The sequence below is a fragment of the Coregonus lavaretus genome (genome assembly GCF_964263955.1).
Source record: "Coregonus lavaretus genome assembly, chromosome: 12".
NCBI classification, from domain to species: Eukaryota; Metazoa; Chordata; class Actinopteri; order Salmoniformes; family Salmonidae; genus Coregonus; species Coregonus lavaretus.
In genome coordinates this window covers 6,008,993-6,034,258 of record NC_139999.1, presented here as the reverse complement: position 1 = coordinate 6,034,258, position 25,266 = coordinate 6,008,993, and the positions used below count along the sequence as shown (strand labels likewise).

The 25,266-nt window shown below is 42.5% G+C and overlaps 1 protein-coding gene across 1 annotated transcript in view; it reads left to right on the top strand.

The window, feature by feature from the left end:
- The first annotated feature begins 3,705 nt into the window (after positions 1-3,705).
- The window catches only part of cers5 (ceramide synthase 5), a 41,637-nt gene continuing 20,076 nt past the window's right edge, over positions 3,706-25,266 (top strand). Inside the window, exons 1-6 of the mRNA XM_084173773.1 lie at positions 3,706-4,048; positions 19,450-19,558; positions 21,659-21,789; positions 24,047-24,104; positions 24,213-24,263; positions 24,562-24,654. Of these exons, the coding sequence (XP_084029899.1) occupies positions 3,876-4,048; positions 19,450-19,558; positions 21,659-21,789; positions 24,047-24,104; positions 24,213-24,263; positions 24,562-24,654 (615 nt within the window). The 5' untranslated portion in view covers positions 3,706-3,875. The remainder of the gene's footprint in view (positions 4,049-19,449; positions 19,559-21,658; positions 21,790-24,046; positions 24,105-24,212; positions 24,264-24,561; positions 24,655-25,266) is intronic.

Genomic DNA, 25,266 nt, shown 5'->3' with positions numbered 1-25,266 from the left:
TTTGCATATTTACTGAGTCAGTGTCCTAATAATAGCTATTCTCCATCGGGCAAAGGTGGAAGTTGAACTATATTTAGGATAGGGCTCAGTGTAGATTGCCGTGGACCAGGGAGCGACTGCTCTGATGTCCATCACAACATTAACTGCCCTATCAGATATGTAGGACTGGGATTCCCCTATGGGAACATACACTACTTAACCAAAAGTATGTGGACACGTGCTCGTCGAACATCTCATTCCAAAATCATGGGCATTAATATGGAGTTGGTCCCCCCTTTGCTGCTATAACAGCCTCCACTCTTCTGGGAAGGCTTTCCACTAGATGTTGGAACATTGCTGGGGGAACTTGCTTCCATTCGGCCACAAGAGCATTAGTGAGGTCTGGCACTGATATTGGGCGATCAGGCTCGCAGTCGGCGTTCCAATTAATAATATGCCATTTAGCAGACTCTTTTACCCTGGCGTTACAAGCGCCATGCTCTACCAATTGAGCTACAGAGGACCACAATTCATCCCAAAGGTGTTCGATGGGGTTGAGGTTAGGGCTCTGTGCAGGTCAGTCAAGTTCTTCCACACCGATCTCGACAAACCATTTCTGTATGGACCTCGCTTTGCGCACGGGGGCGTTGTCATGCTGAAACAGGAAAGGGCCTTCCCCAAACTGTTGCCACAAAGTTGATAGCACAGAATCGTCTAGAATGTAATTGTAAGCTGTAGTGTTAAGATTTCCCTTCACTGGAACTAAGGGGACTTGCCCGAACCATGAAAAACAGGCCCCAGATCAATATTCCTCCTCCACCAAACTTTACAGTTGGCACTATGCATTGGGGCAGGTAGCATTCTCCTGGCGTCAGCCAAACCTAGATTATCCGTCGGACTGCCAGATGGTGAAGCGTGATGCATCACTCCAGAGAACGCGTTTCCACTGCTCCAGAGTCCAATGGTGGTGAGCTTTACACCACTCCAGCTGGCATTGCACATGGTGATTTTAGGCTTGTGTGCGGCTCCTCGGCCAAGAAACACATTTCGTGACGCTCCCGACTAACAGTTCTTGTGCTGACGTTGCTTCCAGAGGCAGTTTGGAACTCGGTAGTGAGTGTTGCAACCGAAGACAGATGATTTTTAGGCGCTACGCGCTTCAGCACTCGCCGGTCCCGTTCTGTGAGCTTGTGTGGCCTACCACTTCGCGGCTGAGCCGTTGTTGCTCCTAGACGTTTCCACTTCACAATAACAGCACTTACGGTTGACCGGGGCAGCTCTAGCAGGGCAGAAATTTGACGAACTGACTTGTTGGAAAGGTGGCCATCCTATGACGGACGGTGCCACGTTGAAAGTCACTGAGCTCTTCAGTAAGGCCATTCTACTGCCAACGTTTGTCTATGGAGATTGCATGGCTGTGTGCTCAATTTTATACACCTGTCAGCAACGGGTGTGGCTGAAATAGCCGAATCCACTCATTTGAAGGGGTGTCCACATACTGTTGTATATATAGTGTATATAGAGCCAAATGCATATCCTCATAGAGCAGTTTGTTTATGTTCATTTCCCCCCTCCAGTCTATTTGGAGGAGTATCTAATCTATCTTTACTAGTTTCAAGTGTTATTGTCACATGCACAAGTACAGTGACATTCTTAACTTGCAAGCCCTTCCCAACTGTGCAGTGTTTACTATCAAAATAGTATAACTTAAAAAACTAAGAAAGAAAGGGTATAAAAAGCAAGAGAATGTAAGCTACATGGGTCAGTGCCAGTAACATATTTACAATGTGCAGTGATACTGGAGTAATTTGAGGTAGATATGTACAAAGTGACTGGTAGCAAGATAAATCATAATAATAGTCAACAGTATGGCAGGAGCATAAGTGGTGAGTGTGTGTGTGTGTGTGTGTGTTTTTGGAAGAGTGTCAGTGTAGCTGTGTCTGTTTGTTTGGGTAGAGACCTGTGAGTGTGCCTATAGTCAGTGCATATAGTCAGTGGTGGGGGTGGACAGCTATTGTCCATCTGTTTAAAAGCATGAGGGCAGAAGCTGTCTCGGAGCCTGTTGGTCCGAGACCTCATAGTCTGGTACCACCTGCCGGACGGAAGCAGAGAGAACAGTGTATGGCAGGGGTGGCTGAAGTCGTTGACATTTTTCGGGCCTTCCTCAGACACCGCTTGGTGTGTATGTTCTGAATGGCTGGGAGCTCTGTAGGGCCTTGTGGACGAGGGCGGTGCAGTTGCCGTACCAGGCGGTGATGCAGCCAGTCAAGATACTCTCAATGGTGCATCTGTGGAAGTTATTGAGGATCTGAGGGACCATGCCAAATCTCTTCAGCCTATCCATATATTATTTTACTGGTTGTTTTCAACAGGCAGTAGCATAACCCAATGGGAGTGGGTGTTATTAGACATAATACATTTTATTACACAGTTATTGTGCTATTATTATCATACTGTATTTAGATGACATTTCAGAATGTCTCCTTTGCAATGACCGCTTGGTGGTGCCATCTTGTAAAGTGAACTCTGGCGGTGGGTTCAAGATGACGATATAAAACTTGCTCTGGTGTAATTTTCATTATACAATTGTTCTACATACATACATTATACATTCACTGATATTCATCACAAAATGTCTCATCACTGATCATTATTGCTAGTATCTTATTACGATAAGAAAGACACTAGTCTATCTGGTTGGAAAAGTAACGGTAAAGATTCCATCATTAATTCCACAGTTTATAAACCCAGAGGCGCAACATTGCTAGACTTCCGGGAACGCTTGCGAAACAGACCAAGCAGACCAGGCCAGGGTTTGGAATTTGCGAAGTTAATTTTCTCGAAATCTAAAGGCACGGCCTAGATTCTAGCCAATGTCTTAAGTACATTTTACATTTTTAGTCATTTAGCAGACGCTCTTATCCAGAGCGACTTACAGTTAGTGAGTGCATACAGTTTCATACTGTAGTTGAGCTGTAGTTGAACATGTTATTACTCCAACCTCGTGAAAGTGACAAACTGACACGTTTTCATTTTCGTCAAAAACAACTTTATATTGAAGGAGTGCCTTTGATTTTACGAGACGATGACGTTTCTGCGCATGCGCTTAGCTAGCCAACGTCGCCATGACATCGCGTTATTAGGGAGAAGCAGTTTCTCCCTATCTTCATACCACACGTAGAACAATGACACAGATACTTCACCAGATGTATAAATGTGAAGCATCCACTTGGCGTTTCCACTCACTACCAAATTTGGTAGTGAGAGGAAGCCCAGTGGCCGGCAATGGGGGAAGACGGAACGAGATGGATTTTGGCCGACATTCTGCAAATTTTCTCGTCGATGAAACATTTGATCTCAATACAGGTTTTTCTTCCCAAAACCAGTATATGTTACGAACAGAGTGGACTATGTTTTGTAGACTTTACCCTTTGTCAAAGTTTGAAAAAATCGCGTTGTTTAGAAGGAGTGCAAAGGCGAATTGAGTTGTTGCACACGCGCACTTCACAGAGTAGGCGTTCCCTAACGGAAATATGCAAATATTGCTCAAACGCGCCAATAGGATCTCGCTAGCTCGTGCTATGGCTCTGCCCACCTTCTCGTTTGTTCTGCCCACTGTGACGCGTTTGTTCCCATTGGAAACGACAAGCTGTGTTCTTTATAGTTTAATAATAATCTTTGTTCATACTGTACTGTCTTTGATGATACCTCCGTGAATAGCGGGAGGTGAGGCCCGTTTCACTTCCTCAATCCAACAACAGTTCCATCACTGGCACAAAACGTTTCTGGACTCATCCAACACTCGATCCTCAAAGGAGGGGGTGGTGGAAACGTTTCCCTCGTTTTTTTGCTCCTTAGGATACATTTCTTAAATCGAAGCCACACTTTTGGTGATCATGGCTGCTCTTTCAGTATGGTTTTGGAACGAAAGGTTCTGGCTCCCGCATAATGTGACTTGGGCGGATCTTGCAGACCCAGCGCCTGGGGTGGAGTATCCAAAAGCCAGGCACTTGCTCTCTGCCTTACCGCTGGCTTTGGGGATCTTTGCTGTCAGAATACTATTTGAGAGGTACGCACTATCTGCTTTTCGAAGTCATGTTATCATTACTTTCATCATCTCTTTCTTGAAGATAACACTCGCCCCAGCCGTACCAGAGTATTTGCACGCACGAGTCTTCGATTGAAAAAGAAAATGACCTGCAGTCATAATTTATTGGGGTTTGGCCCATAGAATTAGGAAATACTTTAATAGTATCTCTGGTTTGCCCACCCATGTCAGCCTAATGCTAGTTAAGCGAACCTCTGGCTGCTTGCCACTTCTTGGGCAGGGGTCGGTGAATAAAAAGAGACGTGATGGTATCTCAATGTAATCAAGTTAGGAAATGATTGTTATTTTCAAATACAACCTATTTTTTTGGGCTTACTTGTGGTCAATTTGAGTGTACAAATTATTATAATTATGTTCCGGCCCCTATACCATCCGCTCGAACAAAAATTGGCCGCGTCAAAATCTAGTTGCCTACCCCTGTCCTAGTGAGAGCACTGGGGCAATCCAACTCATACAAAGCATCTAACAATAGATAACGAAAATAAGCTCATTATCCTTTGATATAATATCTTTGGCCGACAGTAACAGTACAACAACTTGATGACAAATTTTGCAGACAGTTCTCAGGGCTGGCCTATGGCCTGTATTGTCAGGTCAGTTATTACAAAGTTATTCACTTTAGAAAGCACACCAACAATCTCCAGTCTAGGTTGCCTTTAATTCAAACCATGCTCAGCAATCATGTGTATAGATATGGGTGGCGAGTAAAACAGTTATAAACTGGTTATAACAGACCCTTGTCACTGACACAGCAGGGCTGCAGGATCACAAATCAATCAGGATCACCAATACTAATGACACCTGTCCTGTCACTCCACCCATCCATACCTAAAGAGCTTATCATCATTACCAAACAGCTTCAGGCCTGGTTGGGGACCGACATACAGTGTATAGCCTTGCCCAGGTCTCTCCAACCCTGTTCCTGGAGAGCTACCGTCCAGTAGGTTTTCGCTCCAACCCTAATCTAGCACACCTGATTCTAATGATTAGCTAGCTGATAAACTGAATCAGGTTAATTACAGATGGGATTGGAGTGAAAACCTACAGGAGAGTAGCTCTCCATGAACAGGGTTGCAAAACCCTGCCCTAGCCCATGTAACATGGGTTGGGACTTGTCACATCCACATGGGAACTAGGCCTATTTGTTATTTACATTGTAGTCATTTAGCAGACACTCTTATCCAGAGGGACTTACAGTTAGTGCATACATCATTATTTTTTTCATACTGGCACCCCGTGGGAATCAAACCCACAACCCTGGCGTCGCAAACGCCATGCTCTACCAACTGAGCTACATTCCTGCCCCTACCCTGGGCCAATTGTGCACCGCCCCATGGGTCTCCCAGTCGTGGCCAGCTACGACAGAGCCTGGATTCGAACCAGGATCTCTAGTGGCAAAGCCACCGATGCAGTGCCTTAGACCACTGCGCCACTCGGGAGGTGTGAGAGCGGAGGAGATCGGTCCATTTTCCGTTAAATTAGCTGCTGGTATAAACTTGCTATGACAAGTTTTAGAATCTCAAGGTTTTTTTCTTCGGAGAGAGTTTTCCCTTGTAACTGTTGTCCCTTGGTGGTCAGGGTTAGTCAGCGTTAGTCAGGGATAGTTTGGCTGAAATCCAGGATGAAGTATTGCGATGGATGGAGTGATATTGTACGTTTTTCATAGTGGCGCTGAACATTGTGGGCATTTCACCAAACTGTCGGCCATCTTGTACTTGCAGAGCCCATACTCATAAATCATCTCAGATCTAGGATCTAGGATCAGTTTTGTCTTTAGATCACAATGAATAAGATTACATGGGCAAGGTGACCTGATCCCAGATCAGCACTACTCCCCAGTGTCACGGTTTCGGCCGAGGCTGCTCCTCCTCCTTGTTCGGGCAGGTTTCGGCGGTCGTCGTCGTCCCCCGGAGTACTAGCTATCACCGTTTGATGTTTTCGATGTCTGTTTGGTTTCCGTCTGATTGTGTACAACCTGTTTCCTGTTTGGTTGATTATGTCTCCTATAAGTTTCTCGTTTGGTTAGTCGTGTGTTGTGTGTTATTGTCCGCCTGTCGGTAGGAGCTGCGAGTTTCTGCTCTGTTTTGTTTGTTTGGTGTTTTTTTTATGCACAGTTTGCGTAATCGCTCGGCTCTGTTTGTTTCGAGGCCCGTGTTTTGTATTTTGTCTGTTGGACTAGCCTCTGTGTCCTGCGCCTGACTCCTACACCACATCCACATCAGTTCCTGACACCCAGATCTTCACCAATGCAAAGGAGATGGGAAGCCCAAAAGCAAGGGTTTGTTTCTGGAAGTAAGAAACCTTTATCCTTCCTCACCTCTCAGGAGAATAAGGGTTTGTTTCTGGAAGTAAGAAACCTTTATCCTTCCTCACCTCTCAGGAGAATAAGGGTTTGCTTCTGGAAGTAAGAAACCTTTGTCCTTCCTCACCTCTCAGGAGAATAAGGGTTTGCTTCTGGAAGTAAGAAACCTTTGTCCTTCCTCACCTCTCAGGAGAATAAGGGTTTGCTTCTGGAAGTAAGAAACCTTTATCCTTCCTCACCTCTCAGGAGAATAAGGGTTTGCTTCTGGATGTTTTGACGTAGCCAATCATCACATTCACTTGGCACATCAACACTGCCTAGGATAGAATAGACAATATAAGTTGATTGTGTTTTTGTAGGGCTATAAGCCAGTTAATTTATAAGCCAATTCATGAACTTGAACTGTGTTGCGAGTGCCAACAATGACACATGTAGTAGGATTATATCTGTTGCATCATATATTTTTATTGTAGTTTAACCTTGGAGGTAGTAGGTACTCTGTCTAAACTAACCATTTCTCTGTGAGGAGAGGAAGCAAAAAAACCAGTTAGAAAATATTTTTTCCTAAAACATGTCTAGGCCTAACCCTTTTCTCCTGGACTTATTAGGCTTGGCTAATTGCCCCATTTATGTAAAAAGTGCATCCTTCAGTTCATTCAACATCTCTTTATAATCTTCCTCACGTACACACACCTGTAGGCTACATTCTTTTTGTGGTTTATTGAACGTTTTTCAGCTGCCATACAGACAGGGAGAGAGACAGCTAACTTGCCTGACTAACTGAGGGGGTCCCCAGCACTGTTGCTGCTCTCAGATAGTGTGACAGTCACAGGATTCACAAGCTGTTGTAGTTGCAGCGCTGCCTCTTTCTCTTGGCAGCAGACCTGGCTTCCAACAGGATACTATTTGAAATAATTGAAAAATACTTTCTTTGGGCTTGATTGAGCTTGCCTGGCTTAATGGACCAATAGAATAGTCCCAAACTGGAAACCCCACCCACCTGGCAGTCCAGGCATGCTAGACAAACCAATGTTTAGAATAGTACTTGAACCCAGGTCTGCTTGGCAGCAGGGCCCAGCCCAGGGTTTGTTTAACTGGTCTCCTTTGAAAGGAATGTTTTGAAGTCTGTTATGTCTCTTCCTGTTGCTTCTGCCTCTGGTCCAATCATCCTACCCTGCTCAGAAGACCAGTTGTAGTAGTAACTCTCAGAAGACCAGTTGTAGTAGGAACCATCAGAAGACCAGTTGTAGTAGGAACCATCAGAAGACCAGTTGTAGTAGGAACCATCAGAAGACCAGTTGTAGTAGGAACCATCAGAAGACCAGTTGTAGTAGGAACCATCAGAAGACCAGTTGTAGTAGGAACCATCAGAAGACCAGTTGTAGTAGGAACCATCAGAAGACCAGTTGTAGTAGGAACCATCAGAAGACCAGTTGTAGTAGGAACCATCAGAAGACCAGTTGTAGTAGTAACTCTCAGAAGACCAGTTGTAGTAGGAACCATCAGAAGACCAGTTGTAGTAGGAACCATCAGAAGACCAGTTGTAGTAGGAACCATCAGAAGACCAGTTGTAGTAGGAACCATCAGAAGACCAGTTGTAGTAGTAACTCTCAGAAGACCAGTTGTAGTAGTAACTCTCAGAAGACCAGTTGTAGTAGGAACCATCAGAAGACCAGTTGTAGTAGGAACCATCAGAAGACCAGTTGTAGTAGTAACTCTCAGAAGACCAGTTGTAGTAGGAACCATCAGAAGACCAGTTGTAGTAGTAACCATCAGAAGACCAGTTGTAGTAGGAACCATCAGAAGACCAGTTGTAGTAGTAACTCTCAGAAGACCAGTTGTAGTAGGAACCATCAGAAGACCAGTTGTAGTAGGAACCATCAGAAGACCAGTTGTAGTAGGAACCATCAGAAGACCAGTTGTAGTAGTAACTCTCAGAAGACCAGTTGTAGTAGTAACTCTCAGAAGACCAGTTGTAGTAGGAACCATCAGAAGACCAGTTGTAGTAGGAACCATCAGAAGACCAGTTGTAGTAGTAACTCTCAGAAGACCAGTTGTAGTAGGAACCATCAGAAGACCAGTTGTAGTAGGAACCATCAGAAGACCAGTTGTAGTAGGAACCATCAGAAGACCAGTTGTAGTAGGAACCATCAGAAGACCAGTTGTAGTAGTAACCATCAGAAGACCAGTTGTAGTAGTAACTCTCAGAAGACCAGTTGTAGTAGTAACTCTCAGAAGACCAGTTGTAGTAGGAACCATCAGAAGACCAGTTGTAGTAGGAACCATCAGAAGACCAGTTGTAGTAGTAACTCTCAGAAGACCAGTTGTAGTAGGAACCATCAGAAGACCAGTTGTAGTAGTAACCATCAGAAGACCAGTTGTAGTAGGAACCATCAGAAGACCAGTTGTAGTAGTAACTCTCAGAAGACCAGTTGTAGTAGGAACCATCAGAAGACCAGTTGTAGTAGGAACCATCAGAAGACCAGTTGTAGTAGGAACCATCAGAAGACCAGTTGTAGTAGTAACTCTCAGAAGACCAGTTGTAGTAGTAACTCTCAGAAGACCAGTTGTAGTAGGAACCATCAGAAGACCAGTTGTAGTAGTAACCATCAGAAGACCAGTTGTAGTAGGAACCATCAGAAGACCAGTTGTAGTAGGAACCATCAGAAGACCAGTTGTAGTAGTAACTCTCAGAAGACCAGTTGTAGTAGGAACCATCAGAAGACCAGTTGTAGTAGGAACCATCAGAAGACCAGTTGTAGTAGTAACCATCAGAAGACCAGTTGTAGTAGGAACCATCAGAAGACCAGTTGTAGTAGGAACCATCAGAAGACCAGTTGTAGTAGGAACCATCAGAAGACCAGTTGTAGTAGTAACTCTCAGAAGACCAGTTGTAGTAGTAACTCTCAGAAGACCAGTTGTAGTAGGAACCATCAGAAGACCAGTTGTAGTAGGAACCATCAGAAGACCAGTTGTAGTAGTAACCATCAGAAGACCAGTTGTAGTAGGAACCATCAGAAGACCAGTTGTAGTAGGAACCATCAGAAGACCAGTTGTAGTAGTAACTCTCAGAAGACCAGTTGTAGTAGGAACCATCAGAAGACCAGTTGTAGTAGGAACCATCAGAAGACCAGTTGTAGTAGTAACCATCAGAAGACCAGTTGTAGTAGGAACCATCAGAAGACCAGTTGTAGTAGTAACTCTCAGAAGACTAGTTGTAGTAGGAACCATCAGAAGACCAGTTGTAGTAGTAACTCTCAGAAGACCAGTTGTAGTAGGAACCATCAGAAGACCAGTTGTAGTAGGAACCATCAGAAGACCAGTTGTAGTAGGAACCATCAGAAGACCAGTTGTAGTAGGAACCATCAGAAGACCAGTTGTAGTAGGAACCATCAGAAGACCAGTTGTAGTAGTAACCATCAGAAGACCAATTGTAGTAGGAACCATCAGAAGACCAGTTGTAGTAGGAACCATCAGAAGACCAGTTGTAGTAGGAACCATCAGAAGACCAGTTGTAGTAGTAACCATCAGAAGACCAGTTGTAGTAGGAACCATCAGAAGACCAGTTGTAGTAGGAACCATCAGAAGACCAGTTGTAGTAGGAACCATCAGAAGACCAGTTGTAGTAGGAACCATCAGAAGACCAGTTGTAGTAGTAACTTTCCAACTGAGATTACAGGTGGTGGAAAAAGTAATACATTGTAATACTTGAGTAAAAGTAAAGATACCTTTAATAGAAAATGACTCAAGTAAAAAGTAAAAGCTATACATGAAATTCTTTATATATTAAGCAAACCAGACAGATGGGCAAATGGGCACACTCCAACATCATTTACAAACAGCAGTATTTGTGTTTAGTGAGTTCGCCAGATCAGATGCAGTAGGCATGACAATGTGTTATATTGATAGGTGCGTGAATTGGACCATATTGCTGTCCTGTCTGAGCATTCTAAATGTAACAAGTACTTTTTAGTGTCAGGGAAAATGGATGGGAGTAAAGAGTACATGTTTTCTTTAGGAATGTAGTGGAGTAAAAGTAGTCAAAAATATATAAATAGTAAAATAAAGTACAGATACCCCAAAAACACTTAAGTACTTTAAATTATTTGTACTTAAGTACTTGGCCTCTCAAGGAGATACAACCTGAATAAATAAAGTTTCAATAGAATCACAGGACCGCAAACAGAAAATAATTTGTCATGTCACTCACTGGCAGCTCCAAAATGTTTGCTGTCTGACTCTTCACTCAACGATGGAAGCTATAGGCCTTAGTTAATTGAGCTAGATAACAGATCTAAGGAAGGAGGCAACTCCCTCTCTGGTGATGGCTCCATCAGTCAGAGTATATATTAACATACTGAACATATCTATCACCATCTAGATATTATATCATCTTTAATGCTCCCTGAGGCTTCAATGCACATTACATTTTAGTCATTTAGCAGACGCTCTTATCCAGAGCGACTTACAGTTAGTGAGTGCATACATTGTCATACTGGCCTCCCTTGGGAAACGAACCCACAACCCTGGCGTTGCAAGCGCCATGCTCTACCAACAGAGCTACATAAACTAGGCTACATTAAACTGTTGTGTCCAAATCATTGTTCACGCTGAATTCATAGAGGGGATTTATACAGGGCAGATGGCGCAAACTACGCACTAGACTGTAAAGCAAACTGAGATCTGAACTTATAGCCTGGCCTATGGTGTAAACACTGATAATTAAACTAGTTTACCCTATGGTGTAAACACTGATAATTAAACTAGTTTACCCTATGGTGTAAACACTGATAATTAAACTAGTTTACCCTATGGTGTAAACACTGATAATTAAACTAGTTTACCCTATGGTGTAAACACTGATAATTAAACTAGTTTACCCTATGGTGTAAACACTGATAATTAAACAAGTTTACCCTATGGTGTAAATAACTGACATGTGATAAAACAGGAAAGCCCCGGTGTCTGTTCATGTTGGTTCCTCGTTACAGAATGTTCAGATAGAAATGTATAGTGTAGAACAGATGTGATCAGGGGATGTCTGTCAGGTTAGTATAGGGAATCGTCTCAGCTCTTTTCATTACATTTCTATCTGTTGCAATCTGAGGGTTTCATCTCACTGAATAGGGCCCTAGTGACCCCTAAATGCTAGATACAGTATCATACCTTCCCTCATGGACTAATATTTAACACAAGGTGAAACTGAGGTGTGTGCGTGTGTTTTCCCCTCTGACCACTTTTTCAACACCAATGCAGCTATTTTTCATAGCTTGTGAACTGGAATGACAGGAGGGAGAGGGAGAGGGGGAGAGAGAGGAGGAGGGAGAGGGGGAAGAGGATAAAGGTTTTTTCCACAAACCGGTTGGAGTAGTTTCAGAAACAAGATCTGATCTGAATCAACCACACTACTCTGGCTGGCTGAATGACTGCCACTCCAGGCGAGTAGTGTCAGATTCCGCTGCAGAGTATCCCTTCCTTTAGCCTGATCCCAGATCTGTATGCGGTGTAGCCAACTTCCTGGTCATTGTAAATTTACAGATCTGGGACCAGGCTACCACCCTCCACTGCCACAATACCAGACAGCTTGCTCTACTCTAGACTTCTGGCTTACCCACAGTTAGGCTAACCTTTAATGTAGACTTCTGGCTTACCCACAGTTAGGCTAACCTTTAATGTAGACTTCTGGCTTACCCACAGTTTGGCTAACCTTTAATGTAGACTTCTGGCTTACCCACAGTTTGGCTAACCTTTAATGTAGACTTCTGGCTTACCCACAGTTTGGCTAACCTTTAATGTAGACTTCTGGCTTACCCACAGTTAGGCTAACCTTTAATGTAGACTTCTGGCTTACCCACAGTTAGGCTAACCTTTAATGTAGACTTCTGGCTTACCCACAGTTAGGCTAACCTTTAATGTAGACTTCTGGCTTACCCACAGTTAGGCTAACCTTTAATGTAGACTTCTGGCTTACCCACAGTTTGGCTAACCTTTAATGTAGACTTCTGGCTTACCCACAGTTAGGCTAACCTTTAATGTAGACTTCTGGCTTACCCACAGTTTGGCTAACCTTTAATGTAGACTTCTGGCTTACCCACAGTTAGGCTAACCTTTAATGTAGACTTCTGGCTTACCCACAGTTAGGCTAACCTTTAATGTAGACTTCTGGCTTACCCACAGTTAGGCTAACCTTTAATGTAGACTTCTGGCTTACCCACAGTTAGGCTAACCTTTAATGTAGACTTCTGGCTTACCCACAGTTAGGCTAACCTTTAATGTAGACTTCTGGCTTACCCACAGTTTGGCTAACCTTTAATGTAGACTTCTGGCTTACCCACAGTTAGGCTAACCTTTAATGTAGACTTCTGGCTTACCCACAGTTTGGCTAACCTTTAATGTAGACTTCTGGCTTACCCACAGTTAGGCTAACCTTTAATGTAGACTTCTGGCTTACCCACAGTTAGGCTAACCTTTAATGTAGACTTCTGGCTTACCCACAGTTAGGCTAACCTTTAATGTAGACTTCTGGCTTACCCACAGTTTGGCTAACCTTTAATGTAGACTTCTGGCTTACCCACAGTTAGGCTAACCTTTAATGTAGACTTCTGGCTTACCCACAGTTAGGCTAACCTTTAATGTAGACTTCTGGCTTACCCACAGTTAGGCTAACCTTTAATGTAGACTTCTGGCTTACCCACAGTTAGGCTAACCTTTAATGTAGACTTCTGGCTTACCCACAGTTAGGCTAACCTTTAATGTAGACTTCTGGCTTACCCACAGTTTGGCTAACCTTTAATGTAGACTTCTGGCTTACCCACAGTTAGGCTAACCTTTAATGTAGACTTCTGGCTTACCCACAGTTTGGCTAACCTTTAATGTAGACTTCTGGCTTACCCACAGTTAGGCTAACCTTTAATGTAGACTTCTGGCTTACCCACAGTTAGGCTAACCTTTAATGTAGACTTCTGGCTTACCCACAGTTAGGCTAACCTTTAATGTAGACTTCTGGCTTACCCACAGTTAGGCTAACCTTTAATGTAGACTTCTGGCTTACCCACAGTTTGGCTAACCTTTAATGTAGACTTCTGGCTTACCCACAGTTAGGCTAACCTTTAATGTAGACTTCTGGCTTACCCACAGTTAGGCTAACCTTTAATGTAGACTTCTGGCTTACCCACAGTTAGGCTAACCTTTAATGTAGACTTCTGGCTTACCCACAGTTAGGCTAACCTTTAATGTAGACTTCTGGCTTACCCACAGTTAGGCTAACCTTTAATGTAGACTTCTGGCTTACCCACAGTTTGGCTAACCTTTAATGTAGACTTCTGGCTTACCCACAGTTAGGCTAACCTTTAATGTAGACTTCTGGCTTACCCACAGTTAGGCTAACCTTTAATGTAGACTTCTGGCTTACCCACAGTTAGGCTAACCTTTAATGTAGACTTCTGGCTTACCCACAGTTAGGCTAACCTTTAATGTAGACTTCTGGCTTACCCACAGTTAGGCTAACCTTTAATGTAGACTTCTGGCTTACCCACAGTTAGGCTAACCTTTAATGTAGACTTCTGGCTTACCCACAGTTTGGCTAACCTTTAATGTAGACTTCTGGCTTACCCACAGTTAGGCTAACCTTTAATGTAGACTTCTGGCTTACCCACAGTTAGGCTAACCTTTAATGTAGACTTCTGGCTTACCCACAGTTAGGCTAACCTTTAATGTAGACTTCTGGCTTACCCACAGTTAGGCTAACCTTTAATGTAGACTTCTGGCTTACCCACAGTTAGGCTAACCTTTAATGTAGACTTCTGGCTTACCCACAGTTTGGCTAACCTTTAATGTAGACTTCTGGCTTACCCACAGTTAGGCTAACCTTTAATGTAGACTTCTGGCTTACCCACAGTTTGGCTAACCTTTAATGTAGACTTCTGGCTTACCCACAGTTAGGCTAACCTTTAATGTAGACTTCTGGCTTACCCACAGTTAGGCTAACCTTTAATGTAGACTTCTGGCTTACCCACAGTTAGGCTAACCTTTAATGTAGACTTCTGGCTTACCCACAGTTTGGCTAACCTTTAATGTAGACTTCTGGCTTACCCACAGTTAGGCTAACCTTTAATGTAGACTTCTGGCTTACCCACAGTTAGGCTAACCTTTAATGTAGACTTCTGGCTTACCCACAGTTAGGCTAACCTTTAATGTAGACTTCTGGCTTACCCACAGTTAGGCTAACCTTTAATGTAGACTTCTGGCTTACCCACAGTTAGGCTAACCTTTAATGTAGACTTCTGGCTTACCCACAGTTTGGCTAACCTTTAATGTAGACTTCTGGCTTACCCACAGTTAGGCTAACCTTTAATGTAGACTTCTGGCTTACCCACAGTTTGGCTAACCTTTAATGTAGACTTCTGGCTTACCCACAGTTAGGCTAACCTTTAATGTAGACTTCTGGCTTACCCACAGTTAGGCTAACCTTTAATGTAGACTTCTGGCTTACCCACAGTTAGGCTAACCTTTAATGTAGACTTCTGGCTTACCCACAGTTAGGCTAACCTTTAATGTAGACTTCTGGCTTACCCACAGTTAGGCTAACCTTTAATGTAGACTTCTGGCTTACCCACAGTTTGGCTAACCTTTAATGTAGACTTCTGGCTTACCCACAGTTAGGCTAACCTTTAATGTAGACTTCTGGCTTACCCACAGTTAGGCTAACCTTTAATGTAGACTTCTGGCTTACCCACAGTTAGGCTAACCTTTAATGTAGACTTCTGGCTTACCCACACTTTGGCTAACCTTTAATGTAGACTTCTGGCTTACCCACAGTTAACCTCTGTTGTGGGCTTCTGGCTTACCAACAGTTAGGCTAACCTTTAATGTAGACTTCTGGCTTACCCACAGTTAGGCTAACCTTTAATGTAGACTTCTGGCTTACCCACAGTTTGGCTAACCTTTAATGTAGACTTCTGGCTTACCCACAGTTAGGCTAACCTTTAATGTAGACTTCTGGCTTACCCACAGTTAGGCTAACCTTTAATGTAGACTTCTGGCTTACCCACAGTTAGGCTAACCTTTAATGTAGACTTCTGGCTTACCCACAGTTAGGCTAACCTTTAATGTAGACTTCTGGCTTACCCACAGTTAGGCTAACCTTTAATGTAGACTTCTGGCTTACCCACAGTTTGGCTAACCTTTAATGTAGACTTCTGGCTTACCCACAGTTTGGCTAACCTTTGATGTAGACTTCTGGCTTACCCACAGTTTGGCTAACCTTTAATGTAGACTTCTGGCTTACCCACAGTTTGGCTAACCTTTAATGTAGACTTCTGGCTTACCCACAGTTTGGCTAACCTTTAATGTAGACTTCTGGCTTACCCACAGTTTGGCTAACCTTTAATGTAGACTTCTGGCTTACCCACAGTTTGGCTAACCTTTAATGTAGACTTCTGGCTTACCCACAGTTTGGCTAACCTTTAATGTAGACTTCTGGTTTACCCACAGTTAGGCTAACCTTTAATGTAGACTTCTGGTTTACCCACAGTTAGGCTAACCTTTAATGTAGACTTCTGGCTTACCCACAGTTTGGCTAACCTTTAATGTAGACTTCTGGCTTACCCACAGTTTGGCTAACCTTTAATGTAGACTTCTGGTTTACCCACAGTTAGGCTAACCTTTAATGTAGACTTCTGGTTTACCCACAGTTAGGCTAACCTTTAATGTATACTTCTGGCTTACCCACAGTTAGGCTAACCTTTTAATGTAGACTTCTGGCTTACCCACAGTTTGGCTAACCTTTAATGAAGACTTCTGGCTTACCCACAGTTAGGCTAACCTTTAATGTAGACTTCTGGCTTACCCACAGTTAGGCTAACCTTTAATGTAGACTTCTGGCTTACCCACAGTTAGGCTAACCTTTAATGAAGACTTCTGGCTTACCCACAGTTTGGCTAACCTTTAATGAAGACTTCTGGCTTACCCACAGTTAGGCTAACCTTTAATGTAGACTTCTGGCTTACCCACAGTTAGGCTAACCTTTAATGTAGACTTCTGGCTTACCCACAGTTAGGCTAACCTTTAATGTAGACTTCTGGCTTACCCACAGTTTGGCTAACCAATGTTGGAGTGTCTGGGTCAAAGGGGTTGAATCTGTTAGACTTTAGTGTCGTAGAATTACAACATCATGTTAATCACATTACTTTTATATTAGAATGTATTAGATATACAGTGGGGGAAAAAAAGTATTTAGTCAGCCACCAATTGTGCAAGTTCTCCCATTTAAAAAGATGAGAGAGGCCTGTGATTTTCATCATAGGTACACGTCAACTATGACAGACAAATTGAGATTTTTTTCTCTCCAGAAAATCACATTGTAGGATTTTTAATGAATTTATTTGCAAATTATGGTGGAAAATAAGTATTTGGTCACCTACAAACAAGCAAGATTTCTGGCTCTCACAGACCTGTAACTTCTTCTTTAAGAGGCTCCTCTGTCCTCCACTCGTTACCTGTATTAATGGCACCTGTTTGAACTTGTTATCAGTATAAAAGACACCTGTCCACAACCTCAAACAGTCACACTCCAAACTCCACTATGGCCAAGACCAAAGAGCTGTCAAAGGACACCAGAAACAAAATTGTAGACCTGCACCAGGCTGGGAAGACTGAATCTGCAATAGGTAAGCAGCTTGGTTTGAAGAAATCAACTGTGGGAGCAATTATTAGGAAATGGAAGACATACAAGACCACTGATAATCTCCCTCGATCTGGGGCTCCACGCAAGATCTCACCCCGTGGGGTCAAAATGATCACAAGAACGGTGAGCAAAAATCCCAGAACCACACGGGGGGACCTAGTGAATGACCTGCAGAGAGCTGGGACCAAAGTAACAAAGCCTACCATCAGTAACACACTACGCCGCCAGGGACTCAAATCCTGCAGTGCCAGACGTGTCCCCCTGCTTAAGCCAGTACATGTCCAGGCCCGTCTGAAGTTTGCTAGAGTGCATTTGGATGATCCAGAAGAGGATTGGGAGAATGTCATATGGTCAGATGAAACCAAAATATAACTTTTTGGTAAAAACTCAACTCGTTGTGTTTGGAGGACAAAGAATGCTGAGTTGCATCCAAAGAACACCATACCTACTGTGAAGCATGAGGGTGGAAACATCATGCTTTGGGGCTGTTTTTATGCAAAGGGACCAGGACGACTGATCCGTGTAAAGGAAAGAATGAATGGGGCCATGTATCGTGAGATTTTGAGTGAAAACCTCCTTCCATTAGCAAGGGCATTGAAGATTAAACGTGGCTGGGTCTTTCAGCATGACAATGATCCCAAACACACCGCCCGGGCAACGAAGGAGTGGCTTCGTAAGAAGCATTTCAAGGTCCTGGAGTGGCCTATCCAGTCTCCAGATCTGTTGCCCAGCGACAGCCCCAAAACATCACTGCTCTAGAGGAGATCTGCATGGAGGAATGGGCCAAAATACCAGCAACAGTGTGTGAAAACCTTGTGAAGACTTACAGAAAACGTTTGACCTGTGTCATTGCCAACAAAGGGTATATAACAAAGTATTGAGAAACTTTTGTTATTGACCAAATACTTATTTTCCACCATAATTTGCAAATAAATTCATAAAAAATCCTACAATGTGATTTTCTGGATTTTTTTTCCTCATTTTGTCTGTCATAGTTGACGTGTACCTATGATGGAAATTACAGGCCTCTCTCATCTTTTTAAGTGGGAGAACTTGCACAATTGGTGGCTGACTAAATACTTTCCCCCCCCCCACTGTATTAGTACATTCATACTGTCTGTTCTCCTGAGAGGTAACATAATAGGGTTTTTACAACTCTCCTGTGTCTGTGTGGAACTGAGATGAGCCTCTGAGATTTAAACACTGACAGTTGATTTGCGATGACATGGTGATAAGACAACATTCCATTCCATGATTAGTGTCTGTGTGCCTGTCTGTCGGTGCCAGGGAGACCCAATCTCCAGTTTATTTATCCTAAATGGAAGATGAACACTGGACTTAATCGTTTGAGGGAATGACCTAGTGTTCTAGGTTACATTAGTATTTCTTTATAAACAAGCAGTAAGTTAACTAGAGACAGAACCTCAGTTCTGCTCTTCTGAGTTCGCAGTGATCACCTCCAGGGGTGGTTACCGACCAACTCCATTACTGCAGTAATTAATAAAGTTCAATTGTTTTGAGGAAATCGAAAAGTCTCTCCTTTGATTAGAATAATTACCACGACACTAGTGTGTGGTCTGTCTGTTTTGGAATATTACTGTTATGATTTTCAACTGTAAACAGTCCAGGCTATAATGAGAAAAGACAAGCAACACTAGCAAAACACATCTCACCTTTACTGAGTGTGCAGGTTGCTCTATTTATTATTATTATTAAAGTAAGCAGGTTGCTCTATTTATTATTATTATTAAAGTAAGCAGGTTGCTCTATTTATTATTATTATTAAAGTAAGCAGGTTGCTCTATTTTGTAAGCTATTCTTTCTATTATCTGAAGGACACTGAAGGAACACTAACAAATGGAGTGCTTATGAAAATACATCTGTACTCTACTGTATGCAGCACTCACTGATGCTGTGCCAAACTAGTTATGTATGGCGTCATATTTCATCTCTACTCTTTTTCCTGGCCTCTTGTCCTGACTCACAAATGTTTTGACAGTCCTGCTTTTTTAACATTAGTTTCTGTATATTTAATCTCTTCCCTCTGACTTTTGGCTGGTGTTTGGACAAATGTTGAAATTACAACAACAAAAAATTACAATGATATCCAACAAGTCATGTAAGCCATTGTGTGAATATATGAACACCAATGAGAATGGAAGCAGTATGCACTCAATTGTGAAGAATACAAATTATAAGCTTTGAACTTTGTGTTCTGATAATGCTTATTTTCACTGATATTCATCCAGGTTTATGAGTCCGTCTGTAAGTGAGATGGTGTGCATTGTCAATATAACAATGCCAGTAAGATAGAGATAAGCTGTGTGTTCTGATAGGGTTTAACTGATAGGGCTTCTACTGCTATTATTCCTTCAGGTTCATAGCCAGTCCATGTGCCGCCTTCTTGCATATCCACGCTGCCTCAGTCCACTGGCGAGCCACACCCAACACTGTCCTGGAGAAGGTGTTTACATCCATCACAAAGGTACACTAGCTCGCTGGCGCGCGCACACACACACAGAGGTCGATTCAATGTTGTTTCAACATAATTTGACAACGTATTGTGACTTGGAATCTACATGGAAAATACATTGGATTTTTAAAAAAAGTTATCAACGTAAAACTTTTGTTTTGAGGGTGGGAAAATTTCAACCTCAGGATTATGTCATTGTGGGAACCAAATTTCAACATTGACAGACCTTGTATAAAATATGTTGATACATTTGTAACTTTAAAACAACGTCAGATACACTATGAAGCACCTCCTACTGGAGAGTTGATGTATCTACAGCTCCCCTTTGGTCTGCCATCCAGGGTTTTAACCAAGCCCTGCTTAGCTTTGATATGTGTTTTATTTTATTTTACCAGGCAAGTCAGTTAAGAACAAATTCTTATTTACAATGACGGCCTACACCGGCCAAACGTGCGCCGCCCTATGGGACTCCCAATCACGGCCGGTTGTGATACAGCCTGGAATCGAACCAGGGGGGTCTGTAGTGACGCCTCAAGCGCTGAGATGCAGTGCCTTAGACCGCTACCGCCACTCGGGAGCCCAGTGTGTCACTGACTACCAATGTGCTATCGTGAGAATGATTGTTGAGAAATCTCCACTTTAATAGATTCACTGTCGCTATCGAAGTTACTTCAAAGGGCAGGTTCAACAGAGCAAATTAAATGTGACCATACTTTATCAATCATCAATGATGCTATTTAGGCCTAAATAGAATTTGCATAGTCATCAACAGCAATAGTTTTAATTCAAACCAGAATTCAACTAACAATAGACAATACAATAGTCCTAGGGTTTCAAGCTCTGGTTGATTTCAAATGTAATGATATTTAGTGATATTTAATTGTGTGTGGTTATCAATGCAACCCAATATCAACATTTGAAGGAGATTTATCTTCTGCTTGGATAGTTACATCTGAGCCACTGAGCAAACTTCCAGTTTGTCTACAAATTAATAATTAATATGTTGGATTCACGTCTCCATCTCAACCAAAAATCTAAGTCAAAGAATAGGACTAACTAAATCAAATCAAACTTTATTTAAAGTGCATTTAAAGTTTGATTTGATTTAGTCCTATTCTATACACCCGAATAAGGTTTTAGAGAAGGTGTTTACAGTGTTTACATCCATCACAAAGGTATGCTCGCTGCCACACACATACACATCACAAAAGGTATGCCACACACACACACACGCACGCACACACACACACACACACACACACACACACATTAGCCTGGAAATTATTTATCTCAATGGCAGTAGACTAGCTCCCAGAAAGAAAACATTTCTGTCTGTCAGCTTTCCTCTGTCTCCTTATGTCTCTCCAGTCTAACACCATACCAAACAATACAATGTCTTAGCTCTTCATTTGTTCCTTCCTTCTTCCTCCTCCCCTCATACTTTCATTTCTCTCTCGGAATTATCTAATCAACATTGTTGTAAAACTTTGGGAATTTGGGGGAAAATGATTTCGTCTTGAAGGACAATAAATGTAAAATCAATCAATCTCTCCCCCAGAAAACATTTGGGCTTACTGTCAGCTTTCTCCTAATGGCTCCAAGTATTTTACCCAATAACATCCGTTCCTACCTCCTACCCCCACTCATACTGTATATCATGCCATCTGAGGGGATGTCTTGTGATGTGTCGTACTGTATCTATGAGGACTCCCTGTATGTTGCAAAGCAAATTTCCCTATTGGAATTTCCCTCATTCATTTATTAATTCATTCATAGTTTCTTCCTCCTTCCTTATACTCTTTCATTTCTGACTTCCATTTCTCACTCCCTCCCCCTCTCTCTCTCTCTCTCTCTCTCTAATACCTCCCTCTCTCTTTCTCTCGCTAATACGTCCCTCACCCTCTCTCTGTCTCTCTCTCTCTCTCTCTCTCTCTCTGTCTCTCTCTCTCTCTCTCTCGCTAATACGTCCCTCACCCTCTCTCTGTCTCTCTGTCTCTCTCTCTCTCTCTCTCTCTCTCTCTCTCGCTAATACGTCCCTCACCCTCTCTCCCTCTCTCTGTCTCTCTCGCTCTCTCTCTCTCTCTAATACCTCCCCCTCTCTCTGTCCCGTAGTGCCCGGACTCGCGACACCTGGTTGGGTTATCTAAGCAGTTGGACTGGGATGTAAGGAAGGTCCAGCGATGGTTCAGACACAGACGCAACCAGGACAAACCCAGCATACTCACCAAGTTCTGTGAGAGCATGTAGGTTATGTTATCAAACCCAGTACAGAACATGTAGGTTATCAAACCCAGTACAGAACATGTATGTTATGTTATCAAACCCAGTACAGAACATGCAGGTTATTAAACCCAGTACAGAACATGTAGGTTATGTTATCAAACCCAGTATATAACATTTAGGTTATGTTATCAAAACCAGTACAGAACATGTAGGTTATGTTATCAAAACCAGTACAGAACATGTAGGTTATCAAACCCAGTACAGAACATGTAGGTTATGTTATCAAACCCAGTATATAACATTTAGGTTATGTTATCAAACCCAGTACAGAACATGTAGGTTATTAAACCCAGTACAGAACATGTCAAAAGTTTGGACACACCTACTCATTCCAGCGTCTTTCTTTATTTTTACTATTTTCTACATTGTAGAATAATAGTGAAGACATCAAAACTATGAAATAACACATATGGAATCATGTAGTAACCAAAAAAGTGTTAAACAAATCAAAATATATTTTATATTTGAGATTCTTCAAAGTAGCCACCCTTTGCCTTGATGACAGCTTTGCACACTCTTGGCATTCTCTCAACCAGCTTCACCTGGAATGCTTTTCCAACAGTCTTGAAGGAGTTCCCACATATGCTGAGCACTTGTTGGCTGCTTTTCCTTCACTCTGCGGTCTGACTCATCCCAAACCATCTCAATTGGGTTGAGGTCAGGTGATTGTGGAGGACAGGTCATCTGATGCAGCACTCCATCACTCTCCTTCTTGGTAAAATAGCCCTTACACAGCCTGGAGGTGTGTTGGGTCATTGTCCTGTTGAAAAACAAATGATAGTCCCACTAAGCGCAAATCAGATGGGATGGCGTATCGCTGCAGAATGCTGTGGTAGCCATGCTGGTTAAGTGTGCCTTGAATTCTAAATAAATCACAGACGGTGTCATCAGCAAAGCACCCACACACCATCACACCTCCTCCATGCTTCACGGTGGGAACCACACATGTGGAGATCATCCATTCACCTACTCTGCGTCTCACAAAGACATGGCGGTTGCAACCAAAAATCTCAAATTTGGACTCATCAGACCAAACGACAGAGTTCCACCGGTCTAATGTCCATTGCTCGTGTTTCTTGCCCAAGCAAGTCTCTTCTTCTTATTGGTGTCCTTTAGTAGTGGTTTCTTTGCAGCAATTCGACCATGAACGCCTGATTCACGCAGTCTCCTCTGAAAAGTTGATGTTGAGATGTGTCTGTTACTTGAACTCTGTGAAGCATTTATTTGGGCTGCAATCTGAGGTGCAGTTAATTCTAATGAACTTATCCTCTGCAGCAGAGGGAACTCTGGGTCTTCCATTCCTGTGGCGGTCCTCATGAGAGCCAGTTTCATCATAGCGCTTGATGGTTTTTGCGACTGCACTTGAAGAAACTTTCAAAGTTCTTGAAATGTTCCGTATTGACTGACCTTTATGTCTTAAAGTAATGATGGACTGTCTTTTCTCTTTGCTTATTTGAGCTGTTCTTGCCATAATATGGACTTGGTCTTTTACCAAATAGGGCTATCTTCTGTAAACCCCCCCCCCCCCTACCTTGTCACAGCACAACTGATTGGCTCAAACGCATTAAGGAAAGAAATTCCACAAATTAACTTTTAAGAAAGCACACCTGTTAATTGAAATGCATTCCAGGTGGCTACCTCATGAAGCTGGTTGAGAGAATGCCAAGAGTGTGCAAAGCTGTCATCAAGGCAAATGGTGGCTACTTTGAAGAATCTCAAATCTCAAATATATTTTGATTTGTTTAACACTGTTTTGGTTACTACATGATTCCATATGTGTTATTTAATAGTTTTGACGTCTTCACTATTATTCTACAATGTAGAAAATAGTAAAAATAAAGAAAGACGCTGGAATGAGTAGGTGTGTCCAAACCTTTGACTGGTACTGTAGGTTATCAAAGCCAGTACAGAACATGTAGGGTCATATCATAGACTATAACATCTAGTCTAGATCTATGGTCCTTATCTACTAATTAGTTTTCCCTTTGATCTCTGTGGGATTGTGCACACATTGGTTTATGGTGTGTGTGGTGTGATATGCTCTGATTTGTAAATGAATTGGACTAGCTTGGTTATATCACCGTCTACATGGTTGATCAGGGTCAATGTAATGCATACAAGGTGAGAGACTTGACACACATTATTTTTCCGGACAATTTTTCATTTTCGATTGTACGGTTTCCTCTGTCCGACCACATCTCTGTCATGTGTTTTCAGGTGGAGGCTTACATTTTACCTGTGCATATTTACCTACGGGATCTGCTTTCTATGGCAGGTGAGATATTCTGGTGATCGTGCGTGTATTTACATGTTTTTTCCTTTTTTTGGCGTAACATTGGGTGCGCTGAATTCGGACTGATTGTGTTGGTCTTTGTTTTTTCAGTGCCCGTGGATGTGGGATACACACCACTGCTGGTACAACTACCCTTACCAGGTGACATTATACAGGCTGGCTCTTCATTTGGGTGGATGTATTTTGGAATTACGTAGAGTACTGCTGTTGACATTTTCTGACGAGGAGCACTGCTAAGTAAACTCGTGAAGGCGCAAGAAAAATTATAGTATGTTACACACATTCAATAATGTCTGTATCCTTATTAAAGATAAACCCTATTTTTTTTTTTTTTTTTCTGTCCCCGCTGCTGACCCATCTGCAGGTCCTGACTCCAGACCTGTACCATCCGTATTAACATAAACCCTGTCTGTCTCGGTCCCTGTTGGTGTCTTAACAGGTCCTGACTCCAGGCCTGTACCACTACTACGTGATTGAGCTGGGCTTCTACTGGTCCCTCATGTTCTCTCAGTTTACTGACATCAAACGCAAGGTGAGACGCAAGACAGGCAACAGATGCTGTCTGTTCGATGGGAACACGCACACATATTGCGACTCCTTGTTACAAAACTAACTACTAGGTATGCTAAGATATGTTTATTTCTGTTGTGATGTACAGAGTAAAGTATAGGAATGTCCTTGACTCCACTGGATTAGAGCAGTTTAGCATGAATCATTATGAAAGGTCACATGGGTTCTGCTCAGAAATGCTGTTTGTTTCCATCAGTAAATGCCTAATTCCAGCACAGGGGACAGGATTTATAGTCATGTGTTAGCAGGATAGAATATTCCGGTCCTTAATAGAATTATTGAGATTCCTTCATGGATTCCATGGAGTCAAGGAGATCCGTCTGGGGTTGGATAAGGCTAAAGAAAGCCATGTTGGAGTTAGTAAGACTGAGATTAATATATATATATTTTTTCAAAGCACTTTGCTCACTTGTGAATAGTGGTGAAAATAAATGTAGGCCCTGTTTTTGGTATGCTCCAGTACAGACGAATCAGAAAGGAGTTCTAGAACCTATCAGTCTCTTTCTGTTTCTCTGCTTTATTGAATTATCTCAGGCTTTGATGTGCTAAGGAAGGAAGCAGTCATTTCTAATTT